Below are 12,674 nucleotides of genomic sequence, written 5' to 3' on the forward strand. Positions count from 1 at the left end.
ACAACCCCTTATATGGGTCTGTGGATGAAAATATAAAAGAGTTATGATTTTTAGAAGGAGAGGAGGGGAAAACAAAAATGCAAAAATAAAATTGGCCTGGTCCTTAAGGCCAAAATGGGCTTGGTCCTTAAGAGTTAAGTAAAAAAAAAAAAAGGGAAATAATTTAACATAGATACATTTGTTTAAATTGCCAAATATCTGAAATACGGAAAAGAAAAATTTGTTTCATAAACAATAACAACAATGGCCCTTATTTACTGAGAGTGTTGTGTAGGTTTCTTTGTGGGTTTTAATTCCCTACAATTAATTTTTCACGGTATTTACTAAGGTTTCCCTACATTTTCGACTTTCTCTACACTTTGCCTTTTTTACACATGCTCTGATCCGTCTGGTTTTCCTCAGCTGAAATCCACCACATTTTCTGTGGAAACCTTAGTAAATATGTTGGTTTTTTGTAAATATGTCAGGGATACGCCCTTTTGAAAGACCACACCCCCTTTCCCGAGCGGATACGCCCCTTTTTCGGGTTTTCTTAGCAAAATGGAGAGTTAGTCAGGGTTTTTTCAATTCTGGCACAAATTCTGGCTCAAATTCTGGTGCAGACAGAATTTATGGCGCAATGCGACAGAATCTGGCACACAACCCAACAAAACATGTCGGATTTGCAATAGTAAATGAGGGCTAATATATATATATATATATATATATATATATATATATATATATATATATATAACCATGCAATTAATAAATCTGTTTATTTAGAAAAAACATAAAAGGAAAATATCATTAAGTTGACCAAATCAGAAATGTTTTTAAAACTATTTAACCATATTCCTTACAATGTGAAATCTACGGAGATTAACTTCTCCAATCCTGAAAGGAACAAATCATCACTTAGCTAGATTTGCTGAAAACACAACTTCATAGCTTTCCACATAGCTGAATGGGTGCCTACAGTGCAACTTAAAAGAGTTATACTGTCCAGTGTCAACTGGAGACCTAAAAACTTTATCTCAAAAGCAATTACGATATGCTTATGTACTAAATCCACACTGGTCACTGCATCTAAACACGCATACAGATTGAAATGGACTTAATAAAATGTTAGAATCATTGATCACATTGAAATATTGCATGCACAGAACCCTGATTCCAGGCAGTAAAAACTCTAAGTGAAAGCCTCTAACAGGATAATGTTAAAATGAAATGGGTTTTATATCAGCGGTGGCTTCATCATTTCCAGCTCCAGGCTGTATTTGCTTGACAAAAGACCTGCTGCCTGTTATTAGAGAGATGGCACTGTGAACTAAATCTTCAATGAGCCCCCAGTAGTGGCATTTAGACAAGCACCTAGCACCGATAAAAAATAATTACAGCAACAGTAACCTTAATTTTAGCTATAGTGGTAATGACCAGGAAGCCATCTCACATGGCAGCAAATGCTGCAAAATTTAAGAACACAAAGGAAACATTTCATGTTGAAGAGGATTTCATTATGCAGAGATCCTGCCTTTATACTCTCATACTTTTAAATTTAAAACAAGCGGTGGTGTGGGGACAATGAGGTGGAAAATTGTATCTCAAAAATGGCCTGAGTGTTTTACTGAATAAGTATGAGTGACAATGGAAGACATGTCAAGTCACCCGCTTTTCCTGAAATGACCCAGGGATTTGTTTACCCTCAAGGAAACGCACAATAATCACTTGCATTGCCACAGTTGTTCACATCAACTGGACATATCCCTTTGGCAAAGCTTCTGTTCAGTACAAGCTGTGATGACATTTCTGGAGAAGTACAATAAGCTATATATGCATTTGGATTAGCAAGGCCTCTTTCGCACAAGCCTATTAGTAAATGTCTGTAATAAGGATTAGAAATATGGACATATTATGGATGAGATTGGTTGCATCAGTATTTCAGTAGTATGTAATGAGTTTTGCATCTATATCTCTCTATAGTAAATACAAATGGCCTGCTTTTCTGAGGCAGGACAACAATGTGGTTACTGCTTGAGCAGCCAGGTCCTTTTGCTGAGAAAGACACAATGAAGTACAGCACAGAAAGAACCAACATCGGCAATGGGGGAGCAAGGGAGGTAAGTAAATTATTTTTCTAGACAGGACCCTGAACCTGAACCAATATAAAAATAGGTTTCCAACTCTCAAGAGTGGATAAAAGTAATGCATGCTGTGTTTTTAAGACATGCATGTATTTTATAAGCTCGTGTAAATAACCATATAACCAAACTTCATAACAACCAAGCCAATTTTCTATTTTTAGTTTTTTTTTTTTTTAGTTTGTTTGTTTTTTTTGCTCCTCGGCAACTAAACCTATACTCATCAGAGGAGCCATATAGGGCTTGTTTTTTGCAGGCCCAACTGCAAAGCATTCTTTATTTTACCATGAAATGTAATGTAAAACAAAACTTAAAAAAAACTAAACAAAATATACTTTTGCAACTTTCTGAAGGGATTTCATATATAAGATTATATTGAAAAAATATAATAAAAAGAAAACAATATTTTCTGATTCATTCATGCTAAAATGTTAATGGACCATCTTACTATCTTCTCATTCACATAACACAACCTAAAAATGGTGATTGTGTCTTGTGACCTATTTCCAGTATATTGTAAATAAAATAACAAATAACAAATAAATAAAATAAAACAGCCTGTATAACAAGGTTGCTGCCCCTTCAAAACAACTCAGACATTAAATGGGTACTCTGGTTGAGAAAATGTTTTCAAATAAACTGGTGCCTAATCTGTTTATATTACTTGTTCTACTTCTATTTTTTCCTTTAGTACTCATCCGCTGCTACATGCTCCGTTATGACGTTCTTGCCACTCTGACCACAGTGCTCTCTGTTGACACCTTTGTCCATGTCAGGAGCTGTCCAGAGCAGGAAAGGTTTTCTATGGGTATTTTCTCCTACTCTGGACAGTTCCTGACATGGACAGAGGTGTCAGCAGAGAGCACTGTGGTCAGATTTGTAAGAACTGCACAACTTTTTCTTGAGCATACAGCAACTGAAAAGTCCTGGGAGGCTTCAGATATTAAAATAGAAGTAATTTACAAATCTGTTTAACTTTCTGTCACCAGTTGATTTTTTTGTCCCACCGGCGTACGGCTTTAATGTCTTAGCCTTGACAACAAAAAGGAGTATAGAAAGAGCCCACGAAGATCAATCATATTTTGTACACATATCAATGAATACAATTATGTTTCATTTTAAAACTACAGACAGAATATATGTACACTACACTTCACTACATTATATACTGCACTTGGAGTATGTAATACCTTAAGGAATATGCAATTTTCATATTCAAGGAGCAGAATATAAAGCATCTCAATTACACAGAAAAAATATTAGTAATTATGATCCTTGACATAAAAAGTGCCATGATTTCTACTTATTATATTGTTTTATAAGGTACCATGCTGGGGATCAAATCAAGCTATACACTAGAGGACTGTGAAATGCCTTTATGGAAAAATAAAATAGAAGTACTGTAACCAATGGGAGAGCAATGCTCAAATAATAACATATATTTGTCAGAGCTGTTGAAATGGAAAAAGCATACTAATTTTATAGATTTTCTTTTAAATACATACAGTATTATCCATACTTATAGTTCATGCTGTATTAATCCAGTCTATTAGGACTTTTATGCTAGAAAAGAGGAACAAAACCATTGCTGTAAACATGAGAGAATAAAGCACTGACATTTTTACTTTATCTTATGTGCTGTAATAGTGTTTTGCTATCTATCTATCATCTATCTATCTAAAAAAAAATCAAAAAAGCAGCACAAACCTCAGCACACAAAAAGTGTCTTTAGTGCAAAAGAAGTGCTATTATTTCCATCTTTAGCAAGATATACAAAAAGTGCAACGTTTCGGTAGCCTCACACCACCCTGAAGATGGGGGTGTGAGACTACCGAAACGTTGCACGTTTTGTATATCTTGCTAAAGATGGAATAAATAGCACTTTTTTTTGCATTAAGGACACTTATTGTGTGCTGCAGTTTTTTATAATGTATTTATCTATCTATCTATCTATTTATTTATCTAAGTATAAACGGTCCATATAAAGCAGCACATCCAAACAAAAGCAGGTGGGTGCAGGCACACTAGAACCTAGGTGCTCCGGTTCCTCTTGATAGGTAATAGATATAGGCAGCACGCCATATTAGTCTAACGAAAAAACTGTGTTTTTATTCCATGATAAGGTTTGACAACGTTTTGGTGATCTCTCAGCACTTGAAAAATTTGGTGTACTCCCTACATCTATTACCTATCTATTTATCTATCTAGTTCAACAACAAATCCTTTTCTGAATAGAAACTTGTTAGTGTCATATATGTCCGCCTTTCTATCTATCTATCTATCTATCTAGTTCAACAACAAATCCTTCTCTTAATGGAATCTTTTTAGTGTCATATATTTCTGCCTTTTTTTTTTTTACTGCCAGAATAGCCTGAATCTTGAGTCCTGATATTTATTCAACAGGGTAAAATTCCATAGTTGCAATTTCTTTGTTGCTGCTATGTTTGCCCTGTCCCATCACATAGTTGTCTATTAGGTTGAAACAATGTTCATGTAGATGCATGCTTTGTGATTTGGTATATTGTCCTTTAAAAAGCGAGCAAGAGGAATTAAGTTGCTCATTTAACATTAAAGGGGTTTTATGGGACTTTTTGATTAATCTATCCATAATAAAGGCAGTCAACTGCTGATCAACTGGATGCCAAAACCCGGCACTTGGCCAATCAGCTGTTTGGCACTGTATGTATTTAACGTATACAGGGGTCTCAGTACACTGCCAAACAAGACTAGGCCGTTAATCAAAAATTCCCAGGAAATTTTTTTAAAGAGTACCTGTCATGATCGTGTTAAATTTTATAATCCTCTCAGTTCACTCCCCCTACCATGATAAACCACCCCCTGCCTTTACTTTTATTATTTTTTTGTTTTCTACCTTGATATTGCTAGGTATTTTCTGCTCCGTCTCAGTCAGATTCACAGACTGGGAAGGGACATTCCCTAGCAGCCATGACATCATCTGAAGCCATACAGGGGAGAACTTCCTCCCTCACTCTGCTACACACAGCCTAGAGCAGTTTAGTGTGAGATGAGCTATGATTGCCAGGCTAGCAGGAGTTCAAAGTCTGTGCAAGAGATGGGGGAAATATGCTCTGGACAAGAAGGGAGACACCTAGTGGCAGCTTTTTTAAACACAAATAAAACATATAAAACTTCATTAGAAAGATTTTTTATTTACCAAAAGGAGGGCAATAGCAAAAACAAAAAAAAAATAATTAATGACAGTGCTCATTTAAGGGGTTTTCCAGGTTTTACCACTGATGGCTCATCTTTATGGTAGGTTCAACTACCTAATCCTACATGCATCAGCAGAAAGAGCACCTCTACAGTACCTAAAGTTGCATATTCATGCTCAGACTGATGTGTCCTGTACTATAGCTGTGTGTTGTAGCTTAGCACCATACAAGTAAATTAAAGAGCTACTCCGGCCTTAATACATGTTATCTCCTATCCAAAGGATAGGGGATAAAATGTCTGATCGCGGGGGTCCTGCCGCTGGTGACCCCCACAAACTGTCATTCAGCAGCCACCTTTGCAAGCTCTCCGCAACGCTGGAGGCTCCAAGTGTGCAGCATGATGACCACGGGGCCGGAGTATCGTGACGTCATGACTATGCCCCCATGGGATGTCATGTCCTGCCCCCTCAATTCAAGTCTATCAGAGGGGTCATGATGGCCGCCACGCCCCCTCCCATAGACTTGAATTGAGGGGGCTGGACATGACATCACACGGGGGCAGAGTCTGACATCACGATACCAGTCAGACTGATCTTTGTATGATGTAAAGAGCAGATACTAAGATTTTTTTAAAGTTCAAATATATGCATATCAGGTTGTATGGATTGTGTTGTTTGTACATGGTGCCAGGTTCATGTGTAGTTAAAGATGTGTTTCTTTGTTTAATTTCATGTTCCCATATGAATAATCACAACAAGACAATAAAACTGATCAACTACACCAAAATCCTGCTGTATGATCTGCAACTTTTTCTGTTTGTTTACTGCAGAGCCTGTCCACCTGAGACAAAAACTGTTTCTAGGTAATTCCTAACAACCAAAATAGCTTTTATCCATCAAGGTATGGGCTCCACAAGACCACTAAAGTTATCCAGCATTACTTCTTTCAGCTACAAAAGTGTTCTGTTGAATCGCACTTGTAGGGCTATCCTACGCTCCCCATGCACATCAGTGATCATTGATGATATACACCTCACCTATAAGAGATTGTGATGTCATGACTTGAAGTATATGTATCCTCCTCAATAACTCCTAATCACTTAGATAAAGAGGTGTCTAGGCATGCGTTCACTCAGGGCATCTGTGGGGGCCTCGGGATCCTCACCAAAGTGACCTTGTGAAAAGTCTGATTTAAGTCTCAGATCAGAAGGTGATATTGTAGAATAACCATGTAATACTCAAGAAAGCCAACAAGGAAGAATGCAATCACAAGGGAAATTACAGGAATCCCTGGTGCAGCATGTGACATTGTTCTTTTTCACATAGATTGCTCTAAATAGTTTTCAGGTTTCCATCTATAATATAAACATTTGCTTTGTTGAAATATAAGCAATAAAGCCTTTGTCATAGCTGCTAAAAACTGCATGATAAATATTAAACTGCTGAAATCAAAATGTTCAGAATGTAACCGGAGCAATTTTCAGTTACCTTGGTATACAAAATGAAATCCCTTGGCAGGGGCACCATTCGTTGTGCTAAATCTCAGTAGGATGTGATTAGAAGCGGCTAATGGCATTGTCTCCCCTGAAAAACAGTGAATTATTATATTAAAAGATTGTCTTTGGTTTGTGTGCATACATTCTATTTACAAACAATAAAACACTATTTATGCAAATTTTATGGCAAATTAAATAACAGTTTTCATAAATATTAGGCTGTATCTCATATATACTTCTTTAAATAAAGGTCTATAGGTCTAGAAGAGTAAATGTAGACCTACATGCAAACTATTTCAGTTCCATGAAATTACTCATATTTATGACTGTTAAGTTACAGTTTTTGGAATGTGCCGCACTACAACCAATAAAGAAGGAAGAGAAAAAGTAGTGTTTAGTATGTGAAACAGAAAAAACTTCCAGTTCTTGTGCTTCTCCAAAGTCAGTAAAATTTTAATACATGAATAAAATAGAATCACTTGGTGGATAGCAGCAGTCAGAACATTTCGAGCTTGGACAGAGCTCTTTCTCAAGACCATTTAAACCACCACTGGCAGCCTGAACCGTTGATACAAGGCTGAATGGTTTTTGCCAGTTTTCGACCCTGCTATCTAAATTTTGCTGCTAAAATTGAGACTCCTCAGACCAGGCAACATTATTCCAGTCTTCCACTGTCCAATATTGGTAAGCCTGTGAAAATTTTAGTTTCAGTTTCCAGCTCTTAGCTCACGGGAGTGACACCTGGTGTGGTCTTCTGCCGCTGTAGCCCATCTGCTTCAACGTTCAATATGTTGTGCATTCTGAAATTGTATTCTGCATACCTTGGTTGTAACGAGTAATTATTTTAGCTACCTTTGCCTTTCTGTCATTTTGAACCAGTCTGTCAATTTTCCTTTGATCAATAACATCAATAAGGCATCCACACAACTTACACTCACTGAACATTTTTGGGCCATTCAATATAAAATCCCAATAGAGAAAAATCCCAGTAGAGGAGCAGTTTCTGTAATACTCAGACCAGCTCATCTGGCGCCAACAACCATGCCATGTTTAAAGTCACTTAAATCTCCTTTGTTCCCCATTCTGATGCTAGATTTGAACTTCTGCATGTTGTCTTGACCACATCTATATTAATTAAAACAGTTGTTGTGGAATATATTTTTATACATTCACTGTATTGTTTTGTCAGCATCATAGTGCTGCTTTGTCAATGCTAGAAAGTCATCAATATCCTTTTACTATGTAACCTATGTCAATAATTTTGTCTCCGCTCTCACATTCAGTCTCTTTATGGCATCCTTAAGGTAAGTAGAATTCAGTAAACTTGTTTACATATAATATACCAATAACATGTTTTCCCTGTAATCATATTTTCTCTCTTTAAGCTTTTACCATACTGCATACCTCCTTACACTATTTTCGTCTAGAATCCTCTGATTTTAATAAAGATGATTTCCAGACAAGAACTGCTTAATCTGAAAGAGGTTATACTTTCAGATATGTATTCACACAAAGGAAGGCTTTATCACCTTACTCACTTAAATTGCGACAAGGCAAACGTGACTACCACAATCTTCTGTACATTAAATTTTGATTGAAGTTATAAATGGAATTCTTTTGTGACTTTGGCATTTGAACAATCTGTTCAGAATAAAGAAACAGATCCATGGAAACTTTTTCATATTAAAATAGCAAAGAGATGTGTATAACTTCAGAAAAGAAGGCAAATCTTTGCTCCCAGAGAAAAGTGCTGGAGACAATGATATTTCACAACCTGAGAAATAAAGGGGTGATCCCTCAGATGAAGCTGAAGTAGAACAATGGTTTATACAATTTTAGATAAGGGTAGATCTGTGAAAACAACAAGGGATTTGTAAGAAAAATGATAATGTCTGAGAGATGGAAGTCCTGGAACAGGTTGAACATTTTATTTACGACAGATTTATAACTGTATTTAGAAATGTTTAGGTTGTTTTTAAAGGTTTGGAGCATAGCTGTTTCTATATTGAGAACCATAGGAATGGGTAGTAGAAGTCAAAGAGTCCCTGGCCTAAAACATCCATTTATGAGATAAAAGAAAGTGACACTCCATCCATGTATAACAGTAGGTCCTGCATATGTCACATGTCATCCTTAGGCCCCTATGTGGTAGTTGACTGCACTTTCCTATGCAGTAAAACAAAAAATCAATATTTAAAAGGGTATTTCTTGTATATTTATGGTCTATTGATGTCTATGTACCCATTCACCATATTTGCCAGGAACATCTCCCGTTGTATATGGTCAAAAAGCACACCAAACATGGTATGAACGCAGTCTTAGATGGATATAGTTCCATCTGAATACTGATAGAACTGTCTAGCTATGGCCTCCCAGTAAAATGAGATGTTGACACAACCTCTATAAAACATACTGCACGAGCTAGGCTTACATCACGTCCACATGACATAAATGTATTCAACAGCCAAGAAACTGAGTTATGTCATCTTTTCCACTCCCGATATGTTAAACTGCTACAACATAGCAAAGAGAAATGTATACGGTTTGGGATCATGTACATTCCAAGGTTTAAAGTATAAGTTCATTTTATAAGAATTAGTTGCTAGAAAGAGGAACATTATGACAAACAGAACTATAGCATAGTTACCATAATACAGCCTATGACAGTATGAGTAATATTTGCCATATATAACAGGGGTGATAACATCTTTGGTCATTATTTATTCATTTTTCATTACTTTCTTTTTTTTTTTTAAATAACTGTTTATTTTTCAAAAAAAATTCCAAAACAAAGAACAACAAATACATATACAGAAAATAAAAATAAAATAAGTAAATAAATAAAAATAAAGAACAGGCACATCTTTAGGTAAATCAAAGTAAAAAAAAAAAATAAAAATAAAAAAGGGAAAGGAGTATATGAAGAGGACATAAGACGGTGATCAACAGTTCATATGATGTTTCAACTTCACATATTCAGTCGACATATAACCATAGAAATAACATCCCAGATATCCATGCAGGCTCACCAGTTTGGAACAGAAGTGTTTTGCACCCAACATGGCAATGGAAAAACAAACACAATAAGGTATGCACAAAGCATTTCGATTAGAGAAGGTAAATAATAATGAGAGTCACTTATCTTCAGCGACAATTGAGAACGTAGAGCAAGTCTTACAATAAGACTACACCATTATCTGGGATATTGGACAATAACGTCCTAGATATATGGACAAAAAACGTGGTAAATAGGAGGAGCCATGAAACAGATAAGGAGACTGTTGAAAGGGGGACATAAATAAAAAGGAAAAGTAGAGGAAAAGAAAAAGTGAAAAGAACGGACCCGCGCAGATCCGAGACCCAACCCCACCGTCTCACGATGTTGCCTCCGTTTCTATAAACCTATCCCAGACCATCCAGATTTTATAGAACTTGGGTAAGAGATTGTCTGTCAGAGCTGAAAGGTATTCCATTTTTCTGATTGACGAAATTTTATTCTTCAGATGTAGCATAGTGGGTACATCTGTAGTGCGCCATCGTTGGGCAATCAAGCTCTTGGCTGCAGTTAAAATATGATGAAATAGTCCAATCTCAGGTCTTTGCATGTCTTTGGGAGGGAGGTTGAGGAGGTATGTTAAAGGATGGAACGGGATATCTTTATTAATCACTGATCTTACCATAGTTTGAACCTCTAACCAGAAGTGTCTAAGTGAGGGGCAGTCCCAGAAGATATGAGGTAAGGTACCCAAACTGGATTGGCATCTCCAACAATTGGAGGACACATCTGGATAAAATCGATTGAGGACCACAGGGGTATGGTACCAGTGGAACAAGATCTTGTATTGCGCTTATGAGCAACACAAGATGAGGCTTTCGCCGTGTGTGTCCAGACTGTCCTCCAAGTAGCAGGAGAGATTGGGGTTCCCAAATATGACTCCCATTTTGCCATATATGCATGGTTTATAGTGTTAGAGTCAGCAGGTGTGTTGAGGATGGAATAGATTTCTGATATCAGTCCTCGTGTCGAGGATCCTCTTTTACATAAAATCTCAAATGGGGTAGGGCGAGAGAAAGGGCTATTCACTGAAGAGGATAATAACTTGTTTAGTGTAACGTGGTAGAACATGCCTGATTCATTGGGTAGGTTATGTTGCTTTTGTAGGGCAGAGAAAGGGACAATTTTCCTTTGAACAGGTTCTATTAAGTCTGCGAGATGAAAGATGTGTGTCATCACCCAAGGCGTGATTATTTCTGGGTTAGTACTGTCGGGGACACAGGGGTTAAACAATAGAGGAGTAAGAGAGGATGGAGAAGACTTCAAAGTGTAGATGTCAGTGAGTTTCCTCCAAAGAGTTATGGTGGATCTCATTGGGCCCAGTAAGTTTTTGGGTAAGACAAGAGGAGGAGAAGACCAAATTAAGGAACACGGGTGAGTGGGGGCAATCCATTTTTTTTCAATATCTGTCCACTTATTGTAAGCCAAGAATTGTGTCCAAGACGGAATACGTCTAAGATGGACAGCATGGTAATATTTAAAAATATCAGGCATGGCTAGACCACCATGTGATTTCCCTGCAGTAATAACTGAAAGTGGCACCCTGTGTCTGCCACCCCGCCAGATAAATTTAAGTAGGGACGTCTGAAACCTCTTTAGTGCTTTATTAGGAATCAAAATAGGCAGAGTTTCTAGTAAGTACAAAAATTTGGGTAGAATGGACATTTTAATAGCAGTGATTCTACCAATGAGTGACAGAGGTAAAGAGGACCATTTGCTCAACAGTGAATCCATATCAGTGAAGAATCTCGGGAAATTATGTTTATATAAAGAAGAGTAGGTAGGGGTAAGGCAGATTCCTAAGTAACTGAGGGAAGAGTCTTGCCATCTATAGGGAAAAGTAGTTTTCAAAATGTTAAGTGTCGTGACGGGTAAGTTAATGGGCATAGCTTCCGTTTTGCTGTTGTTAATTTTGTATCCTGACATCTGTCCGTACATGTCCAGTATCGAGTGAAGAGAAGGGAGTGAGATCAATGGTCTAGTGAGGGTCAGCAGGACATCGTCCGCGAATAGCGAAACTTTGTATTCTTTACTTTGCACTACAACACCGGAGATGTCTGGACAAGCGCGGATTTGACTGGCTAAAGGCTCTATACATAGTACAAAAAGCAACGGGGAAAGGGGGCAGCCCTGTCTGGTACCATTACGTATCTGTAATTTGGGGGAAGTAGCATGGGGCAATTTGATTTGGGCTGAAGGGAGAGTATAGAGTTGTTCAATTGCACATAAAAACGGGCCTGATAAACCATATGCACCAAGGGTGGACATTAGAAAAGGCCAGTTTAAGCGATCAAACGCTTTTTCTGCGTCAAGACTCAGTAAGAGGCCGGCAGATTTAGATTTATTTAAGACTTCAATAAGGTCAATGGTGCGTCTGGTGTTATCCCCAGCCTGTCTATGGACAATGAAACCTACTTGATCTTTGTCTATAAGAAGGGGGAGGACAGTACTGAGTCTATTGGCCAATAATTTGCTATAAATTTTCAGATCAGAATTTAGAAGTGATATAGGGCGATAACTCGCACATTCTGACGGATCTTTATTGGGTTTAGGGATTACCGTGATGTATGAGTCAAGCATGGAGGATGGTACAGGGGAACCTGACATAAATGAATTATAAAGTGTGACAAGGTAGGGGCCTAGAATGTCAAAGAAAGACTTATAATACAAGTATGGGAGACCATCTGGGCCGGGGGTTTTACCGTTAGGTAAGTCTCTGATAGTCTCAAAGAGTTCTTCCCTAGAGATCACCTTGTTTAGGAACTGTAGATCAGTGTCCGTTATGCGTGGTAGACCACATTCAGCAAGGTAAGCTCCAAGTTTATCATTCC

The 12,674-nt window shown here is 37.5% G+C and overlaps 1 protein-coding gene across 3 annotated transcripts in view; it reads right to left on the bottom strand.

Moving 5' to 3' along the window:
* Positions 1–12,674, bottom strand: part of CSMD1 (CUB and Sushi multiple domains 1) — a 1,887,231-nt gene that overhangs the window by 313,874 nt on the left and 1,560,683 nt on the right. For all 3 annotated transcript variants that reach the window (XM_056565713.1, XM_056565712.1, XM_056565715.1), the window contains exon 33: positions 6,781–6,876. In XM_056565713.1, coding sequence (XP_056421688.1) covers positions 6,781–6,876 — 96 coding nt within the window. The remainder of the gene's footprint in view (positions 1–6,780; positions 6,877–12,674) is intronic.

The sequence above is a fragment of the Hyla sarda genome, chromosome 3 (assembly GCF_029499605.1).
Source record: "Hyla sarda isolate aHylSar1 chromosome 3, aHylSar1.hap1, whole genome shotgun sequence".
NCBI lineage: Eukaryota > Metazoa > Chordata > Amphibia > Anura > Hylidae > Hyla > Hyla sarda.